Below are 20,950 nucleotides of genomic sequence, written 5' to 3' on the forward strand. Positions count from 1 at the left end.
GATGGAGTCCTGGGAAGCGAAGCCTGGAGAACAGAAGAGTGCAGAGCACTGCTACTAGAACACAGAAACAGGTGAAAACAACAGCTCTATACAATTTAAAGTCAGTCTTGAGGAGGAATCAAAGGAGTTATGATTACAGCAGGGCTGGTTGCAAGAGTCATAGGAGATAGGGAGTATGTGGGCTGAGGAGAAGGCATCTTGTGGGGTGGACAGCTTGGTGCAAGGCATCACACGGAATGACTCTGTCCATTTGGACACCAGAACAAAAGGCCAAGTTCCAAGAGAAGAAAACTAGCATACTGCCCTGGGCAAGGTTCCATGGTTTATACAGTACTGCTCATGCCCACACCATTACAAAAACAATGACTCAAAGGCAGTCCTTGTGTAAGCACAGCTCCAAGGAGTTTGGCTGCCTGCACTGCCTTTCATCAAGGCACACCTCAGGGTTTTCATTAGCATTCTTCATGATGTTCCTCCAGTCCCTATCCATGGTCTGATACCGCTGGTTTTCCAATGGGAGCTGTATTTTGATGTCCTCTGACCTAAAGATGGGCTCCAAGTAGAGCCAAGAGCGCTGGCAGTTCAGCCATTCTTCTAGGACATCCTAGTGGGAAGCAAGAAAAGCGTGTCAGGACACCACATTATGAACCTGTTCAACAAAACCATTCAAACTGTGCACCAGAATGGGTTTAAAGAAAAAAAAAAAAAGAAAAAAAAAAAAAAAAAAAAAAAAAAAAAAAAAAAAGTGACGTTGCAGTTAGAACTTCCACAATTCTAAAATCTACCTGCAGTGTCAGGAGCTGGAATTTCCTTCCCAAATAATTAACAATTTTTTAGCAATCCCCTTTGTTAACTGTGGTCAGCAGGCATCAGAATCAACACCCATTAGTTTAATGAGGGTAGTTTAGAACTATGTGTAGGCCAACACTAAATCTCAAAGGGTCTTTGTGGTGCTAGGTCAAATTTCTGTGGCTACTGCCTATGTACTTTACAGAAGATAGCACAATGTGAGCACACAGTAAGATGGGGGTTTTATTTTATGAAATGTGCCTTTCTGGGGTAGAAGAATGACAAAATATGCCAGACTCTGCAATTCTGTCATATCCTCTCTCCTGCCTGATGTACCTCAAGCCACAGCCTTGCCTACAGAATAATCCATGAAAAGATCTTTAAACAACACCCTGTATTAAGAGAATGAATGAAAAGCTAAACATTTAAGTTAGACACCAGACAGAAAATCCTGTTTGTCAGGCATTTGAGGGAACAAGAGAATCAGACTGCAAGAACATCCTCTTCTTCTGTTTTCAGGCATGGGAGATTGGAAGGCAGGAGAAATCTGCCCAACACTGCAAAGCAACTGAAGTGTTTGACTCCCTTTCAGACTGCCTTAGTCACCACAGAGCTATCTACCATTCCCTGAGCACAGGCAGCCACTTGACCTAGCAAGAGGTTAGTTTTTTTAGTAATACAGACAACGTATTACTTTTGTATTGTTTGTCATATTCCATCAGCTAACCCTGATAAGTCACTTACCAGCAGTGGATTCACGGGCCTTTAGTGACAAGAATGAATGCAACCAAAAGAAGGGGTAGGAAAGGCAGGCTGAAAACATGGGCAACATCACGGCTAAAACTAGACTGTAGATAACTGAATTTCCCCATGTCACCTACTGCCTTAGGGCATTTCAGTGTCCTCATGAGACAAGGCTAGCATTCTGGCAGCCCATGGACCAAGCACACCCAGGTGGTAAGCACCAATAAACAGAATAAGGTAGTTATGAGTAACAGATAACAGTGCTGCCATGCATCAAACACCAGCATTTACACAGAGTTCTTCAGACAGATACTTGTATTGGACTTTTTCTCTTGCAGCAAAATGCTGTTCTGCTGGCTGAGTCCTGCTGGGTGCTGAGCATTCAGGCTCTGGTTTGATGAAGAAGTGCTGGAAGTCTTCCACATGCTTTCCTACACCGAGATGCGAATGATTAGCATGAATTTCACAGGCCTGTAAAAATCTGTAAGGTCCACTTAGTATAATATGATTAGAGATGCCAGCAGGACTACTCACGGCAATGGGAGAGTTCTGGCCCCACCAAAAAGTGTTGTAGTAGGAAGCAAAAGAGCTGGAATGCCATCACCGCTGTTTGTTTGCAGAATAAGGCTCTGAGTTTATCCCCTCTTTTACTAGAGTCAGAGGGCTTTGACAAGCCCTCTTCCTTCCTAAAGACCGATGACAGTTGTTCTCCCAGTTCCCTAGCAGCAACTGCACAGTGTCCATGTTCAAGCATGGCAGCACAGCCCAGCTGCATGCCTTCACCACATGTGTGTGTGGGTAAGAAACCAATACCTGTGTCATCTTCAGCTTATTTTCCCACGTGTTCATTCTCTCCTCAAAAGGTTTCTTGAATGGTGAGAAGGACATGCTCTGAATCATGACAATGTGATCATCTAGGAGCTGAGATGCTTCATCGGTGTTTTTCAGAATAAAGGTATCTGTGTCTTTGTAAGGCATAACAGTAAATAAAACAGCGTTCCATTCACTCTCTATCTTGTTGAGTGCCTGAAACAGAGGGACAAGCAATTTAATTTTCAGATACAACCTGTGCAATGGTTATCCCAGCTTCCTCAACTCTCTTAATGCCCCTCTCTCTAGTCAGTGATAGATTTTTGCTCTTGGATTCCACTGGAAAATGCAGCTGTGTATTTAAAGCATGATACACTCAGCAACAGCACTTTTTCTCTGCATTGTCCATGGACTCAACACTTCAACACTGTCCTGAAAGGAACACCTTGAGGGGAAAAAAGGGCAATTTCATCTCCAGGCCAATTTATTCTACTAGATGCACAGAGGCTGTCAGCAAAGTGCCTATTAATGATTATGGTTAACGATGGCTTTGTGAAAAGGATAGCTATCTGTTGGGAACTTGCCTGAGATTTCAGAGAATGAAAGCTGTCAGAGGGTAATGACTTTCAATCAAGACCATCTTAGGTCACATCCAAATTGGTGAACTGAAGCTGAAAGACTATCTAACCTACAAATCTCCAGAGCCAGCACGTCTTCCCTGAATGTTTACTGTGTTAAAGTATTCGCCACCTCTGTTTCCAGTCACAGCTAACCTCCCTGACTTAATGTCTCAATGGCAGAATGCAGACAATCAATTCATTTTATCTTAACTAATCCCACAGTGAAGTGTGAGACTCAACCAGTGGAGCAGCATAACCACCAGGCAACACTGTTATGCTACAACTGAAATTCTGCATGAGGCGAAATGGCTTCTTCTAATGTGTGAACTCCATTGTGCGGCCACTGATCCCCTCTGTAAGGGCAGCAGCATTTTTACTTGTGCTGCAGAATGTGTCTAATGCTTTGGGACAAGAGGAATATCACCCAAGGCAGTCACTGCCTGCTCAACAGAAATGGATCTGAGAAACACCCAAAGACACAGCAAGTCCCTCTCTCCTCACATGCTCAATGGCGTGTTCCTTGCCAGCTATCTCAGCTACTTTGGTAATGCTCTCCATATGGTCCAGCAGGTTCATGTCCAAGCAGCGACCAACTGTCAGACTGGGTTCTAGCTTGACATCGATGTTAATATTTTCCGACAGCATCTCCCAGTGCCGGCTTCTCATACCAGGATTGCGCAGCCCTTGTATTAAGGGGATGTATAGTTTGAATTCCTCAGTCTTGTCTCGAAACTCCATTGCCACACCCTGGCAGGCTTTCAGGGAGAAAAACAGAAGAACATCAGCAACAACAGTGTGTGAGGAAGTTGCCTTAAGGAACTTCCTAGAAGTTGTCTAAAGCCTAATGTCCTTGTAGACACATGGTATGGGGTAGGTAAGCAGCAGGAGACAGCAGTGGAAAATGCAGGTTGAAGTCATGGGGATACAACACCTCTCTCTACATGGCTGCTAAGGAAGGATTCAAGCCTGCTCCCAGAAGGAGACCTGCCTCTTAGCCAAAAGTCTGTTACAGGCAAATCCATGCTGAGCAGAAGTGTGTCTTAGCCGAGAGCTCACCAGAAGATGAGAAGCAAACAAGTTTAACTCCTTAATATGGGCCCAAGCATGATGAAGCCCCATCTGTCAATAGATATTTCAGAAGCTCTGGTTATTGTTCCAAGACCTTCACTTCCTTAAAAAGATTGGGTTGCAGGTTATCTCCCACCAGGCTCCAGCCTTCCTAAATAGAAGATGGACACTATACATAGGAGCTAGAAGTAGGCTAGGATCACAGCCAGCTATGGAAATGGAAAGCATGCAGGAGAGGCCCTGACAGCCTATGGCCACACTAGAGCCAAAGGTACTTCTGCCTCATAGGAAGGACAAAGTCAAGGAGCATCCTGGAAGCCCATGCCTCTGCACTGTTCACATCCTGCCCTTTTTCAGCTTGTGCTATTGCAAGTAAAGCAATGGACAGGCAAAGAACATGGGGCTCGCTTTCTTTCCAGAATCTGGCTACAGCATGTGCCATCTATTATTGCACCTTTTGTGGTCACACTGCACACTCACAGCAAGGATATGACCACCTTGCACTCTCTGCTGGGTGGTATGCAAAGACAAGGCAGACTCAAGGACGAAGCATATATTTTACCAGGTGCCAGGGAATATTGCAATGAATATGAGCAGGTATTCTTAGTATTTCTGTTTACCATAATGACTCATAGTTACTCACGCATCCACTCATCACCTCCTCCATTGGGGCTGATTCATGGCATTGTTTAAGAGTGAGTTCAAGTTAAAAAGGATGAATCAAAAATCTCCCACTGCAAAATATATTTCAATCTAAGCCATCTGGCAGGAGATTTTAGAATTAGCTCTAAAGAATGACCAATGCATCTCAGAGAATCATGGAATGGGAAGCTAAGCTACAACTGCAGTCTTAATTCCAGCTTTACTAGGAGTCATGATTAAAAGGCCTTCAGGCAAATTGCAAGGGCTGGATGTGATCATCTAAACTTCATACACATTCAGGCAGGAAGGGAAATGGTTTTACATTCCACAGATAATTTCCAGATTTTACAATTTCATTTTATGCATAACAAAATCAAGATCTCTTCTGGATTTCTATTAAATTCAGTGGCCAGTAGAGAAAAGATCAGCTGAGAAAACAGCACCTGGAAGACCCAGATTCAAGTTCCTGTGCTGCCTGACTTGTGTAAGGCCTTAAACCCACGTGTCTAGCCACTGGGCTACACAATAAATCTCTATGACTCGTCTGGATTATTTTACTTTATATAAATGAGTAAATATTAACTGCAACATGAGAGGGTGGCTTTTATTTCAGTACTGTCTTGGGAATTAGGTATAAAAGGCATCTGCAGCCTGATTGTTTCCATGCCAAAGTGGTACTTCAAGCAGCAAACTAGCATCTAGATGTGAATCATCATAGTTCCAGAAAAAAAATGTGGAAAATAACTTTGTTAGCATTTTCTCAGCTGGCTCTAATACACACAACACATCCATGACATCCTGATAATCCCTGTTCAGAGCACTCTGTGACATGCCTCACATCAAAATGCTGATATGTACCAATTTCCGTTCCTCTGACTGTGTATCTACCTGGTGAATCCTTGAACTGCTTCACGCATCTCTGCATTATCTTAAAAGAGTCACTGACATTCTTTTCTAGCTGCTCAGCCTCAATTTCCATGAGAGGATCATTCATCCAGCTGTCATACCACTGCATCCAGTCTGACACTGTAGTCCAGAGATCATAGTACGGTTGGAAGTCCTTAACCATCCTGGATAGCTTACTGTACTTTGGAAAAAGAAAAAGCAAGCATAAGCAACAAGTGTATTCTCCTCTAGACTACAGCTTGCATGTCAAAAGGCCAAAAAAGGCCAAATGGTTTTTGAATCTCAAGCAAGCAACGAGAAAATATGTACTTCAAGAGGATGTACTAAACTACTTTCTCCTGGGACCACAATATAGATTCCAAGGGAGAGCAACTAGCAGAGCTGGGCTTTACATGTTCAGGCCAAAATGTATCCAGTGGAGCTGTGCCTGAACCATGTGCCTGGCATAAACCATGTGTCTGGCATGGAAAGCACTCTTTCCACTTGCGTCTTCAAATGCTCTGCTGCAGAATGAGGAGATTTTGATGGGTAGTCCACACACAATCAGTGAAAGCACACACTGCACATTGTATCAAAACTTGGCTCCTTACAGTAAAGGAGAAGTAACCATAGAGGGAGAGGTAGGAAAGGATCCCGTGAGCTCCACTTCTGCTCTGCAGCCAGACAAGGCTGGACGTGAATGACAATGATTCATTGGCAGCTGAACAGCTACAGGCAAAATGAGCGTTTGCAGCTATACAAACTGTTGCCTTAGGAGAACATGCTACGGTCCAAGCCCAGCCAGCTGCCTGCACACCACTGTGCAACCACTCCCACTCACATCTATATAACTGCAGTAACAGCCTTACAGAAATTGATGCATCTTAACTGCTGCTTCAAGACGTTCCCCAATCAATTCCTTCTCATTAACATCACTCAGATCTGAGTGTGGGCACCCAAAGTCTCTCACAGAAGAGGCAACATTAGGCCACGAGCAGCCTTCCGCATTCACCTAGGACCAGGTCTTCTGCAGCACAGTGGAGTGAGTGATGGAGCAGTGTAGTCACCCTCCAGGACCACAGGGCTGTTCATCAGGCAAACCAGAAGAGCATGAAAGATTCCTTCCTGAGGGACTGTGTGTCATTGTTTGCTCTACCTATTACCTAGAAGGCCCAACAAAAATTAGGGTCCTGTAGGTACAGGACCTGACACTTACATTAGTAACTTTCATCCCGAAGATTCTTTCCCTGTTGTTGTAGATAATTGCCAAATTCTGAAGCTCCTTCAGCTGTTTTCTGACCTCCCTTGCTTTGTTAGCCAACTCAAGAGCTCGGTTAACATCCGCCTGGATGGAAAATCCACCTACAGTCAGCTGGAATAGAAAAGGCAGGCAAGACATGTGGCTCTGAAGCTGAGTGCTGCCTCTGGAGATCTCAGCTTCCTGGTGTGCTCTCTGTTATATTCAAAGGCAAGATTTTTATGCTCCCAATTTCATTTCCCCCAAGGCAATTCCACTTCTGTTTAGACCACATTGAAAATGGTGAGGAGAAGCAATAACCACTGGTCAGGTGGTTGAAAGTGCAAATATGATGACCAGCTGCTTTTCGTCTTTGTGACAATAGTTAATCCGCAAGGAGTAGAAGCAATGTCTGTGCCCAAATTTCTTGCTTCTGAATTTATACTGTCATTAGTTACAGAATCAGTGAAGTGAAAATGATAGTGCTACTAGGTCACTCAATTTGTTTTCAAGAATTGTTTAAAACACATGTCCAGAGCTTCTCTAATAACTCTTCTGTTTTGTTTTGGTGGCTTGGTTTTGTTTGCTTGTTTGGTTTGGGTTTTTTGTTTGCTTTTCTTTTCTAATCCAGGTTTGTGCTATTATCATTTTTGGAGGCTATTTCCAAAATAATCTAGGTCACTGATTACAGCCTTTCCACAATGGCATTTTTTTCTGTATTTAAGAGCTTTTGGTGAAAAATAAAAACCAGACTGTTTCAGCAGAAACCAGAGGTATCTCAGCTCCAAAACTTTGCTTCTGTTTCAGAGTCTTTCATGCAAGATGAGTTCCATAACTGGATGCTGTATTTTCCTGCCTGATGGCAGTGCATCATGGAAGATGCTCTGCAGAGAACTGAGCCCACAAGAAAGAAAAAGGAAGTGCATGGGTTGCCCAAGCACCAAGAACTGGAATATTGTTATCTCAATGAACACCTTCTCAGTGAAAAATCAGTATTTCTGCAAATATTGGATTAAGGGTGTTTTTTTGTGTGAAAGACAAAGCCCAACTTCCAATAAAAAAATGGGGGTGGGGGTTGATAATTTTTTGTCCAAGAATACACTGACCAAAAAACTCCTCTGACTAAAATCTCATCTGAAAGTTTCCCACCTGGTTGACCACAAGAGCTTCAAGGCCCCCTTCTCTGGATAGTTTACTGACAGTGGCTTAATACCTGCATCTCCTCCAGTTTGTCTTGAAAGCCATTCTGATCCATGGCCTGGATTTTGCGAAATTTGTCTTCATCGTCCAGGTGCTGGAGCCGAATGGACTCAGTTTGCATAGTTATCTTCAGCGGCCAGTAACTTGCAGCCCACCTGCACTCACATGATATAACAAACAAACAAACAAACAAAAAAAAAAGAGAGAAAGAGAGAGAAGCTTTTTGAGCATATGTTTGAAATACTGAAAATAACATAATGACAAATCCAACTCCCACCAAACAAGGCAGCTTTACAACAGAAACACATGTGGTTTCAACAAAACATTTTTTTTCAGCTTTTCTTGTTGATATGCAGTCCTTGTGACTAGGCTATTCAAATGGAAAGGGCTGGGGAGAAGTGGAGGGCCTTTTTAAAAGGAACGAATCATATGTTACTGAAAAGCTAGGAGACAGCAAAATAACAGTTGGCATCCAGAGGGAATGTCTGTCTTTGAATATATTCACAAGGAACTGAAAAAAATGGGGTCAGAGTCTTGGCTTGTGGCTTTTCAGTGCTACTGAAAAAGCCAGACTCCTGTTAAGCAGGGCAGTGAGGGGCCAGGGTAACCCAGATACAGCAAGGCCCTGGATAGCAAGGCTTCTGCAAAGTGCCCTGGGGAGTGCAATGCGGGTACAGGAAAGGCTGCACAAAGCAGCTGCTCATGCCAAGGCAGGCTTCCTGGGTCTTGCTCAGCTGTAGCCCACCCATTACTGCACTTGGACTTGTTAGCTTGTATGCAATGCCAGATGTGAGCTTTACAGCGTTAGGCCCAGGTCACACCCCTCCCAGCACCTGGAGATGTAGGGATCTCCTACTATTCCTGCCTGTGCCAGATCTGGTCAGTGGGCAGAGCTGTATCTGTGCTAAGCTGTCCTCGAGCTGAGCTGCCTTTCTGCAGCTTCTGTGGGTTTTTTGCACTGTGCATCCCATGTTTTTAGTTTCAGGAGCACGCTGCAGAGACTCCCTCACATTGCAGACACGCCGGACCAAGTCCATGTCATATGAGAGAAAGGTGCTTCTAGGGCTGAGCTGACTTTAGATGCTGGGTAGCTGTGTTTGTGAGCTGACTCTATTACTGGGGCATAGTCAGGTCCCAATCTGAATAATATAGCCAAATATAAAGCTAAGAAGAGACTGCATGGAAAAGAAATGCAGTAATAATACAGGGTTCATGTTCCTTCCTAGTCCTAAGAAAACCCTGAGAGTGTTCCTACCTTGGAAGTGTTCATTCAGCTTCAGACACAGACAAAACTGTGCACTTTGAGACCTTGCAAACGTCTCCAACAAAATAAGAAAAAAGAGCTTTAATGCATTAAACAGGTTAATAGCTACTGATTTGCCTTGCCCCAGGACAGAAGGCAGCATGAACCCACGCTTCTTCTCTATAAACTTCATTCAAGAATTCAATGCTTATACAGCCCAAGAGGCACTTAAAAGTTCTGCTGGAGCCCTTGATAGACACATAGCCCCTGAAGCACTGAAAATGGTAATTGCTGCAAAATGTCCCACTTTGACAGAGGGAGAAATGCCTTGTGCTCACTTGTCATTGAAATCTTCTTCGGTAAGATTGTAAAGGAATTCCTCCATGACCTTGTAATCTTCCATGACTTCACGAATCAGTTCCTGCACAGGGTGAGAGAAAGAGACAAAAAATAGACACCTTTAGACTATACTGAATCCAACTCTCTGGTGTGTACCTCATTTTCATGAGGTGCCTTTGAAGGGCGTTAGTCACACAAGCTTAATGTGATGTAGGCTGCTTCTCTGCTGTGTGAATGGATTTACAACCCCTTGTTCTGCGAATGATCACGCCATCACCACCCTCTGTTCTACATGAATGAAAAGAAGTGTGACCTAGTGGATAAAGTGCTGGACAGAAATCGAGTGGTTTGGGTTATCCTCCAGGTTCTTTCCTTGGCACGGACAAGTCAGCTTACAGCTTGATGCCTTTGTTCCCCATTTGTTCAGCTGGGAGAAGACCTACAACTCAAAAGAACTTTGAAATAACTTGGCACTAGAATGTCTTATTAGAAGAAATACATTAACAGCAATATGAAGATTTGGTAGCAGAAATATTTTCTTGAAAACAACACTCATTTTTAGAAGACAGCTATTCAGTACACAAATGCAGAATGGATCATGAAGGTAGCAAAAAACATATAAAAGTCTTTTAGGCAAGATTTTTAACTGTTACTTTGTTTTGTATAGATATTTAAATTCATGATAAGTGTATCTAAAAATACAGATCTTAGGAATTACAAAAAATACAAACCCAGGAATTTTACAGCATTGTATGCAAAGACAAGACATCCAAGCAAACAAATTGGGAGTTCTGCTCCTGAGACACCACACATTGTATTGAAAATTTTTCTCCTTGCTTCCCTTAGCTGTCCCCTGACCATAAGGAGAGCATGCCCTACCTTCTGCACAGCCAGCTGCTCGGGGACTGCCTTCATCCACTCCCGCAGCTCAGCCAGCTCCTCGATACTGTTTGGTTTCTCATGCATTTTGCAGCTGATGGTTTTATATGCATCACAGATCTGCAGGAGGACACAGCAGAGAGAAGACCATCAAAAAGTCATTAATTGTTAATGAGTAAACTAGAAAACCTGCCATGATCCACCCATTTCCCATTCTAAAGGTGGTCTTCTAAAGTGATGAGTAAACAGTCCTGTTCTGTCTTTTCCTTTCCACAGTCTTTTTCCATCCATCTCATTTGAGCTGAAATGAAATGAGACTGCCAAAAAAAGAGGAAGAGGGACCACAGGTATGTAGTTGAAATTATGACAATGACAGATTTACAGAACCCTCTGGCAGATGCAATTGTCTATATTCCAGTTACCCTCAGAGCAAGCAGAAGGACCTTCCAGTTGTGTACCGGCAGATCTTTTCAATCCACCAACACATTTTTTATAAGATGGCAAGGTCTTGAAAAATTTAATCTCAAGAGATACAGCTTTCAGGCAAATAATTTATTAAGTATATTTAGTACTTGATTTAGTTGAGTCTGCATATCTCCCTTCTAGCTGTTTTTTTAAATAATTGCTCCAATGCAATCTTTAAAATGTCCTCATTAATGTGGGCTCAGTTGCTGTCTTTTGGCCATTTCACAAACACAGCAACTTCAAAGGCAGAAGGACAAGACAAGACACTACCAGATAATCTACTAAACCAGGTAACTTACATTCTCCACCTGCAAATGGAGGCTTTTAGCCAGTATGTCCAACATGGAAGAGGCAAGCGCTTTGTATTTTTTGGACAGATTTTGCTTAACACCTTCTACACTGACATGGAAAGGCCCAATGACAAGAGAGCTAGGTAGAGTGTTGTCCAGGTTCTCCTTTTCAGACAAGTGCATGTTTACTATTCTCATCACCTCCTGGGCAGGTGGACATTGCTCTTTGTAGTCTCTGTAAATAAAAACAGTAACAAAAAAAAGGTAATGTAGACCTGAAGATTATTTCAGCATCGAGGCTGTCTGCAGGATGTTCAGACGTGTCTACCCAAAGGATCAAGACATTAAATTATTAATGAGTATGTTTACTGTTATTAAAACATGCATCTATTCAAATGTATACAACTTTCTACAAGCATAGACTGAGAGGTACCACTGCCTTCTAGACCTTACAACCAAAGATATGCCTACATAGAAAGTGAGGTGTGTTCGTATCACAGTCAAGTACATGAGTGCTAACTTTAACTGAGCATGGGAAGCTATATAGCAAGATATCCCATGTAAAATCCATCTATATGGGTGACCAGCCTGCACTGAAGGCTCTGCTTCAGGGTCTTCACTGCTAAGGTTACCATTGCCAAGCAGAGGAAGCCAGGGTGTCTATGCCTACCTGCAGCTACACCCATGTAGCGGTGTAGAGAGGCCCCCAGTTTCAGAAGATGTGTATAGGAGAAGACATGGAACTGGCATGTAGTTGAGCAACATTACTGGAGATCAAGGGAAGGGACAGATCCAAATCTACAATGGGTTTTAGAGCACCATAGGTGTGGAGTAGAATAAGAGCACAAAATATTTTAGCTGCAGAAAATGAGTGGAATAAAGAGATGAAAGAGGTAATAAGTCGAGAAGGAAAGACAAAATGAAAGCACTGGTGTAAACAGGGCAAGATCAGGAGGCACCTTCGGGGAGGGCAGGCACTTTAGTGTGTTCTAGGAAGAGACCAGAATTTGTCAGATGGGATTTGAAAATTGATTAAGCTTGAGTAACAAAAGAGAAAAAGGGGTTTCAGTCCCACTGTTTGGAGAAAAGGTAAGGCCTAAAAAGAAGACCATTCAAGTAACAGAGGCTAATGGACAGTGTAGCTGCAAATAGTTTGGCAGTGAAAACAATGAGGCTGAAATAAAAGAAAACATTACTTTCTACAGAATGTTATCAACCTGAACAGACACTATTTGAAGGAGGTCAGAGTCAAGTATGCTAACTGGATTTTCAAATAGGATGAGTCATTTTTAGGGCCATTAATATCTCCAATTACACTTACAAACATGACAGGAATGTGACTGCTGTCAGAGGCAGGAAGAAATTCTCGCTGCCACCACCAATGTCCTCTAAAAGCATGGACCATTGCCCATGGTTGAAGGCTGCCTGTGATGGATGCCTGATCTCACATCTGAGGCACGCCATGCACATTTGTGGTCTAAGAACAGGTCCTGCATTCTCACACACATCCACACAACAGCTTCTGAAAAGGCTTGCCATTTGGGTTAGAGCTGCCTTTGTCAGAAGCCACTTACCTTACAAAGAACTGGATGTCATTGTTATTTAGCTCTAAGAATTTCTCATATCTCTTGGCGTAGGCTTGAAGAGGGATCAGTGCCTTTTGAATGGCAGACTGCATAGCCTCTCGTAGTTCTTCCACTTCTGGTTCGTGCAATCCCACTGAGTCCAGCAAGGGTGTGCCTGTGATAAGTATATTCTCCAACACATACTGGAGGAGGAAGGAGAGAGGTCTTTCAAGACTAGCAGAGATAACCAGGCCTCCTCAGGAGAGGGGTGAGACAATCACTAGTGGCACCTTTGGGAAGTCATGTAGTCCCTCCTTCTACATTGTGTCAGGAATTGTTTTATCAGTTTTATGTTCCTCCCCCCACAGAACACGATCTAGGGAGACAGGTCTTTCATAGTAACAGGAAGAAAGATGCATATGCAGAAGAGATCTGCACCAGACTGACAGCACTGGAAAAGTGCTATTTCCTTTATGAGTTTGCTTTTAGCAGCTGCCATGCACTTAGGGCAGCCAGGTTACTTAGGACATGTTTCCACAGAACGTGCAGCACCAAATCAGAGATAGCAACCAGATAAAACAGCTACACAGTTGGAGAGCTTGAAGAAATCCTGTCAGAATAGAACTGCATTAGCATAGTGCTGTGCCCACATTTAACTGGATTCCCAACTACCTCCTTCTGCAAATCTCTCCCTCAGTACAAGCTCAGGGGTGTCTACACCATGCTGCAATGCACTGGGACTTGCACAGCTATATCACTTTGGTGCAGAGAATTCACCTTCTCCAGATGTGGGACAGTGTGAGTAACCAGGATTCCCTTGTCGAACAGAGAAATGAGGGACTTCTCAAAGCTCTCCACAGGGGGGCTGAAGTGAACGCCACTGCTGTCTAGCACAAGGTCTGTGACAAAGAGTGGATTCCTTTGAGGCCTGCAGTGGGAAGAGATAAGGAAGAACAGGGATGCTTTTTGAGACAATGGCACACAACCATATTGCTCTGGTGCTGATACTACAATGTCTACTGCACAGGAAAGGAAAGAGGGAAGAGGAGGACTGTCACATGCAGTTGAAGGTATGAAACGCTGTGTTCTGAATTTACCAGTAAAGACATTGAAAACCCTTATCTATCAAAGGTAAAGGAAGTGTAAAACATGCCATACCAGGATCCCCAAAAGTCATAACCTTATGTTGAGAACTGGAGCTGCTTTATAGAAAAATTGCAGATGCTCTTCAAATCAGGCATTCAGCATTTCCAATCTACTCCTAAAATGCAGGAGTAACTTTCAGGAAGTTATATTCAGTATCTCCCAATCATGTATGTTACCAGCATGACTCAGGATCAGCTGAAGTCAATGTCAAGACTTCCACTGATTTCAAGGCAAAAGGCCTCATGTGAGTGGCAGGGTTTTTTTCTTTCCATTTTCAATTTCTAAACTTCCTTTTTTAATACCACAAAGGGCAGAAATCCTTAAATCAATACCCAGTGGAAGAAAATTCTAGGCACTGTGGCAACCTGAATTTGGTATTCTTTAGAGATTCCAGGCCAGATCCTACTCCTGAGGTTCAATCCAAGAATGGAATTAAGCAACCCTACCTCCTGGTACTCTTCTTCCTGGCCTCCAGAAAAAAGCTAAATAGTAATTATTTGGTCCCCAAAGAATGCTGGAAGCGGCTAATCTTTATAACAGTATGTCAAAGTAGCAGACCTTGGTTCTGATGGGCTGCCTCGTATCACTAATAGCAACTTGAAATCTGTACTAACAGAGCAGCCAGCTCTGTGTCATTCTTCCATACTCAAGCAAATGTGTAAGGTGGGAGGACTAGGGGAAACAGCCCAGCTTAAAGCCCCCATACAGTGCAAAGCTTGCTTGCAAAAACAGTAGTTAGAAAGATAATGGCACTACACTTTTCTGTTCTTTCCACGCTTTTTTTCATTCCTTTCCTTACCTGTAGGGACTATTGATGAGGTCATCTCCCCACTCCATGTTCTTTGAGCAATTCAGGATACCATGGCAAGCATCCAGCAAAAGCTGGGTGAAGCTGATCAGTGAGTTCTGGACGAGACACCGCAGAGAGTCCTGAAGCATGAATTTGATGCGCTTCATCAGCTTACACAGTTTGGACATCTGGTAGACATCCCAGTGGCTCTGTTTCAGGTTGTACCAGTCTTTGCCTGAATCTCTCAGGCTGCTCTTTACCGCACTCTTTAGAGTATTGATCCAAGTATCCTTGAGAAACATCTGAACCTAGGGCAAATTAAAAAAGCAAGCTGTGTAATGCTCCAAGGGCTGATGGGAAAGCAGTATGGCGAGGTTAGCTACTAGCTGCAACTGCTGGACCTTTCTCTGCAGTGAAAAACAACTGTTCTCTCAGAGCTGTAGCAGCTAAACAGTGGCTCTCAAATCCATGCACACACACGTGGCATCTGAACCGGGCCATACATCTCCTTCACTGACTAAAAAACCTACAAAAAGAAAGCCTGATATTAAAAAGTGGGAGTGCTCTATTCTTTCTTTTTATACACAGTGTTTCCTTTTTGTTCTCTTTTCTATAGAGCAGTATCCTTGGAGCTGCCTGTGTCAGGGCACCTCATAAAAAGTTGTGTAGACAGTATGATGAGCAAGTAAAGGACAGAATGTTGTCTTCTCTTGACAAGTGAGGAGAAAGAGGGGAAGAAGCCAAGGGCAGCAGCAGTCTGCAGTGTTTTAATTTATTAAAATACCACCAAGTGTCACTTTTGCTCCACAGGCAGCTGCTGTTTGTGTGTAATAAAACAACCTCAGTCACTGAGTGGATGACAGCACTGCCTAGCTGAAACAGCATGGGACTGGGAAGGACCAGCACATGCCCTCTGCTGCTGATTTACTGTGTAACCCTCTGCAAACTGCTCTGTGTGGACACATCCAGGGTGCAATGTACTGCCCTCATTTAGAGGGCATGAAGATCTTCTGGCAAGAGTTACCACAGAGTTGCAAATTTTTGTCCTAGTCTGTCTGCTGGCATTGCAAGCAGAGTAATTTAATTAAGTACATAAAGAACACCGAATGGAGAAAAACATTACCCCCATGAGTGCTTCAGGAGGAATCAAAGCTCTTGTGCCTTGCAGCTGAAGAAATGGGGAAATAAAATAAAAAAAAAAAAAGGAAAATTTGGAGTGCCAACCAGGTTTGTTATCTGCTTGGAGACCTGGAGGAGGAAGGAGAGGTTGTAGTCCTATGCAGCCACTTGTTCAACGCATGACTAACAGCATGGTCAGCAATGGCTGATGCTAACTAGGGGCCTATGGCTCCTTCAGCCTATTCTCCTGACATCCCAGTAAATTTGACATGCACATGCAAATTCCTCCCTGCCCCACCCACAATGTCTCATTTAAAAGCTCATCCATTTCCAGGGAATCAATCTGCAGCTGCTGCACCTGTCTAATGCACATGGACAGCCCTGCTGGCTGCTCCATGTGTTCACCCGCAACACTTCCTCCGCTCACCTGAGTGAAGGTCTGGGTCTGGATCTGTTCAAATTCCTCCAAGCAGACATGCTTGGGTAAGGTTGAGTTAAACAGAGACATGGTGGCTGCTTTGTTGCACTCATCTTGCACCTGTGTAAGGAGAAGGATGACTTCTGGCCTGGTCAGGAGTGAGACAAAGTTGAAATCTGATTGTTGTTCATCAAAAGGATAGTCTGGGATCCAGATGAGCCCTGGCACCGAAAAAAAGAACACATTATTGCCTGCAATAGCCATCCCATCTTCTGTCTTAGAGGAAGAGTACAGCTCCCTTTGGGACAGTGCTTGTGAAAAGGACTCTCCTCTGATGCACAGGTCTTAGCATGTTTCAGCAGGTGGCTAGATGAAAGGGAGAGCCTCTTCTCTGCAGCAGAGACTTTCTGCAGCTTCCCATTAGGGGTTGAGGGACTGTCTTGGTGCATGACTTTCCTGAGGCTTTGGCTCATGAAGTTTCCATGAGAAAGAACATTCAACTTGAAGAATCTTTCCACTGAAGCTTCAAGGCACAGCTGAGTCATTTCATCTGTGAGATTCCACTTGTGAACCATCTCAAGGCATTCCAACCTTTGGAAGATGAAAGTGCACAAAATACGCTCCCCCATCTTTTACTGTGGTCATTTTTCTCCAGTTTGGGACTCTAAAGAAGCCTGAACCTTTTTTCACACCTGAGGGATGCCACAGCTGAGCACAGCAAATGGAAGGCAGCCAGCCCCAGCACAATGCAGAGCTGAAGGCAGTTAAGCTAATTACACTGCCATGCATTTGGTGCCATTAAGGGTACACTTGCAGAGTTACTGCAGCTTAGCTGATGGATGGTAACATGAACATGCAAATATACCCTAAAAAAGAGCAGACATACTCAAAAGTCTCTTATAATCTCCTGCTGCTGCCCCTTATGAGCCCTAATCATTAACATGAACCTGAGAGTTTCTACAGCAAAGCATGAATCCTATCGAAGACAAGAGATCCTATAACCTTGCCGACGTCAAACTGCTTCACTGTGTCCCATACCTTTCTCTGGAACTTTCTTCTCCTCTTTGTCTGGCAGGGTGACATAAGAAAACATCTGAGGTTTGGAAGTGACAACTCTGTCAAAGCTGATCCTGTTCATGGTGCGTTCATAGTCTAATCTCACTTCTTTCTCCAAGCAGCACATATGGTCTAACACCCTGTTACGAGACATGGAAACAAGGATAACCCACAGTGTTTGAGCAGAAGTGTGTCTGTTGCTTTACCGTAAAACCCACCCTTCACTCCCTCCCTTCTGGACTTGCTAACCCAGAAGCTCACCTGCTAATGAATGCATTAGGAGAGCTGTGCAGACAATGAAGCAGCCAGTAAAGCTATCAACTGGACGTTTAATGACAGAGGCAAGTGGGGACCTGGGCCTAGGACTGCAGCCTTCTCAAGTGTCTTTTCAGATCAAAGCAAAATTGCCACTAGGGGTGTGCAGAGGGAGAAGCATTACAGAGAGGAGGGGCAAAAAACAACTGAGGAAGCTAGCTGGCAGTTCTGGAGAAGCTGGGCTATCCAAGCTGTCCTCCCTGCTGAACACCTCTTGAAATCAGTCTCCTCAGCCAAAACGTGTATAAATGCTGAGGCCCTGCTCTGTTTGCCCTAGGAAATCGTTATCTTTCACCTCAAGCAGGCAGAGTACTTTTGTTTATACTTACATTTCTGCTCACAAACAGAGTAATTACTCTCCTACTCCCTAGTTTAGGCTGGCAGACCATGCAGCCCTTCACACCTTCCTGTCTCTGAGCAGGGTAATCAGTCATGGCTGATTCCTAGCCATACCACCAATGGCTCATGATTTATCAGCCCAGGGACTTAAAATGCCTTCCTGATATGAACTGCATCTCAAAGAGACACTTGATTATATCCAGGTGGAGATCTCCTGTTCTGTTTGTTTCAAGCTGTGCAGATCTTCTTTTGATTTTAGCAGCTGTTAATAAGTAGAAGAGTCACCAGCAGACAACAGCCAACTCTCTAGAGACAGCTGGTGGTCTGCAGATCAATTCAGCAATGACTGATCTGCTCTCTGAAAGCACAGGAAGACAGCAAGGTAACCCATGCCATTTCTGTCCAACCTTCCTGCTGTTGAAGGCCATTTAACTGCAGGTGTAAGCATGGCACAGTGGATCTGCATATGAAGTACATTTACTTCATCTGGGAATACTGACAGATCACCCATGCTGTACACGTGTCCCTGGGCCTCTTGTCCCACCTACTTCTGATGACACTCTGGGCAAGAAGGTAGTATGCACAGGCTGGAAAGCAGATGAGATCCACAACCTGAGTTGGATGCTGAAGATCTGCCTCCATTGCCACTCATTTGTATCCCTAACGAAGCCCTGCAATGTTAATGGACTGAAGGCTGAGACCCCAGACATGTACTTGATGCTTTACCTCTTCTCTTTCTTCAGTCTGGGAGTATGCAGAGCCAACAGCTTCATTTTCCCCAGGCTCTTCTCATTGATGCTGTTTAGTCCATCTGTGGGCATGCAGTCCACATACAGGTGATAGAGTAGCAGTGCCTGTGTCTTCTTACGCAAACTGTCGGCAGAAACTACCCGCTGTGCAAACACCTGGGGATCTTCAGCCAGAAACAGCAGGCAAACTCGTGGCACCCAGTACTGACATGACAACAACGGGGCTCTTCCTGGGAAATGAAAGTAAACCTTACAAGAGTCCACAGGGAACACAAAGTTCAGAATTGCTTGCAATGCTGGCAGCAGCTTTTTGATGGACAATATAATTGGGTTGGCTTACTGGAGAGCAAGATGAGGGACCAAAGCTGAGGACAGCAAGAGACAAGGAGCACGGAACTAGCAGTATCTCCAAACCTTTCAAAAGGGGGGTACTTCATCTTAATCTGTTGACATACTCCCTCAAGATGTCACTGGCCCAGAAAGACCATTGTTTAACTTGTCTTGAAGGCAGTAAAGATGGGATACAGAGAAAAAGGAAAGGTATCTGCAGAAGGGGAGGCCTCAAACAGGCTGCCAAATTAGGTGTGGAGTTCTCTCCCCTAGAGGTGTCTCAGGACTGGTTAAACAGGAAGACACTCTGTGTCAAGAGTGTTAACAGGGAGAATTAAATGATTTCTTGACGTCCTTCCCATCTCTACCAAGGACCAGCATAGCTAATGGCAGAATGTATGTCAGGTCCCAAAAGGCCTGACTTGAAACATACCTTCTAGAGTTATTCCTCCATTGAGGATGGGTCTCCCTTCTTCATCCCGCACCAGCCCATTCTTATCTGTTTTATGGACCAAGTAGAGCTCTGTCTCCTTGTCATAATCCAGAACACCAACATCAATCCACTTGTAGATTAACTTCTGGTTTTTGGGGTCCTCTGAGAGAATGAAGGATTAAAACAAGATTAAACCATTCTCCTGGAGGCTACAGAAAATAGAACTTTCCTGACCACAGTGGTGAGGTTACAGTCAAATCCATTTACTAGCTTGAATCTCAGTCAATCTCACATAATTTCTGCTGTGATCAACTAAATAATGAACTCAGGTTTTACAATTTAGCATTTCCAACTGTTTGCACACACCTGAGTCCTCCATTGTCCACCTCTTACCTCTGTGAGTTCCCTGTGGACCACCCTCCCAGTGCCTGCTTCAGGCATTCTCACTCACTCTTTGCAGTCACAGTCTCACATCTGGGTCCTGTATGCCCTGACACGCTCTCTTTCAGCCCTCACCTGGGGACTCCTCTGCAACCTGATTCCTTCACCCCTTGATCCATGATGCCTCATTACCCACGTGGGCTCTCTGGTGATCCCATTCTCCTTTCCCACGTGCAGCTCTAGCCTTGTGTCACCCTCCACATGAGTCTTCCTTCTAATTTGGAGTGGGTGTAAAACCCTGTACCTTCTTCCCCAGTCTATTACTTCTCTGGGTCATTCCCAGGGCATCTAACTCTTAACTGTTCGAATCCTCTTAAATGCTGGGAGGTGCTAATCAGATATATATATCAGTATCTATATCGATATCAATATAGACAGGTCAGGACAGCATTATTCTGAAGTTGAGAACAGATGTTAATCAGGTCCAAGCTATAGGAATCTGCAACAGTGCTGGCACTATACAGATGCCAGAGGTCTCACTTCCCCCAGGGCCTAAAGGGTCTGACTATTTGTGTGCAGAAGCGTCCACTCAAGCTGGGGAGGTGTAGTGTTCCCCAAGCCAGCTGCAAGCAGAACTCGGCCATCAAGCACTGGCTGCCCAGGGATTCACACAGCTTATGTTTTATGCTTAGGTTTTGCAGACAGCTAAGGCTCTAAAATTGCCCTGGAGCTGCAGTCAGCATGCATGCCACTTCCTATGCTTTAAAGCTAGTGCAGATGTGTTGATCTGAGCTGCAGCCACAACCGGACACCAGTACAGCTGAACCCATTGAGGCCTTCTCATTGGGAAGGCTCTGAGTGACAGGAAAACAACAGACATCACTTAATTTTCCCCAGATTTACTACTCTGATTTTCACTGTAGTCTGAACTTGACTTCTGATCCTGCACTTGCAGTGAAACCCAGGCAAAACATACTGTGTTCAAGCTAATTAACTAACCATGTTGATACCTACATATCAATAAAGCAAGATTTTGACTGTCCTGACTTCCAGGCACAGAAAGGAGGGAAAAAGGCAGAGGATACATCTAAAAAAGTG

The 20,950-nt window shown here is 44.1% G+C and overlaps 1 protein-coding gene across 1 annotated transcript in view; it reads right to left on the reverse strand.

Moving 5' to 3' along the window:
• Positions 1–20,950, reverse strand: part of DNAH1 (dynein axonemal heavy chain 1) — a 76,717-nt gene that overhangs the window by 46,275 nt on the left and 9,492 nt on the right. The window contains exons 7-22 of the mRNA XM_026857191.1: positions 19,472–19,633; positions 18,686–18,938; positions 17,288–17,445; positions 16,259–16,470; positions 14,722–15,020; positions 13,554–13,704; positions 12,786–12,979; positions 11,221–11,446; positions 10,457–10,576; positions 9,577–9,659; positions 8,009–8,150; positions 6,775–6,930; positions 5,562–5,760; positions 3,465–3,718; positions 2,347–2,559; positions 440–604 (exon numbers count right to left, since the gene is read on the reverse strand). Coding sequence (XP_026712992.1) covers positions 440–604; positions 2,347–2,559; positions 3,465–3,718; positions 5,562–5,760; positions 6,775–6,930; positions 8,009–8,150; positions 9,577–9,659; positions 10,457–10,576; positions 11,221–11,446; positions 12,786–12,979; positions 13,554–13,704; positions 14,722–15,020; positions 16,259–16,470; positions 17,288–17,445; positions 18,686–18,938; positions 19,472–19,633 — 2,987 coding nt within the window. The remainder of the gene's footprint in view (positions 1–439; positions 605–2,346; positions 2,560–3,464; positions 3,719–5,561; positions 5,761–6,774; positions 6,931–8,008; positions 8,151–9,576; positions 9,660–10,456; positions 10,577–11,220; positions 11,447–12,785; positions 12,980–13,553; positions 13,705–14,721; positions 15,021–16,258; positions 16,471–17,287; positions 17,446–18,685; positions 18,939–19,471; positions 19,634–20,950) is intronic.

The sequence above is a fragment of the Athene cunicularia genome (assembly GCF_003259725.1).
Source record: "Athene cunicularia isolate RWA chromosome 12 unlocalized genomic scaffold, athCun1 chr12_part1, whole genome shotgun sequence".
NCBI classification, from domain to species: Eukaryota; Metazoa; Chordata; class Aves; order Strigiformes; family Strigidae; genus Athene; species Athene cunicularia.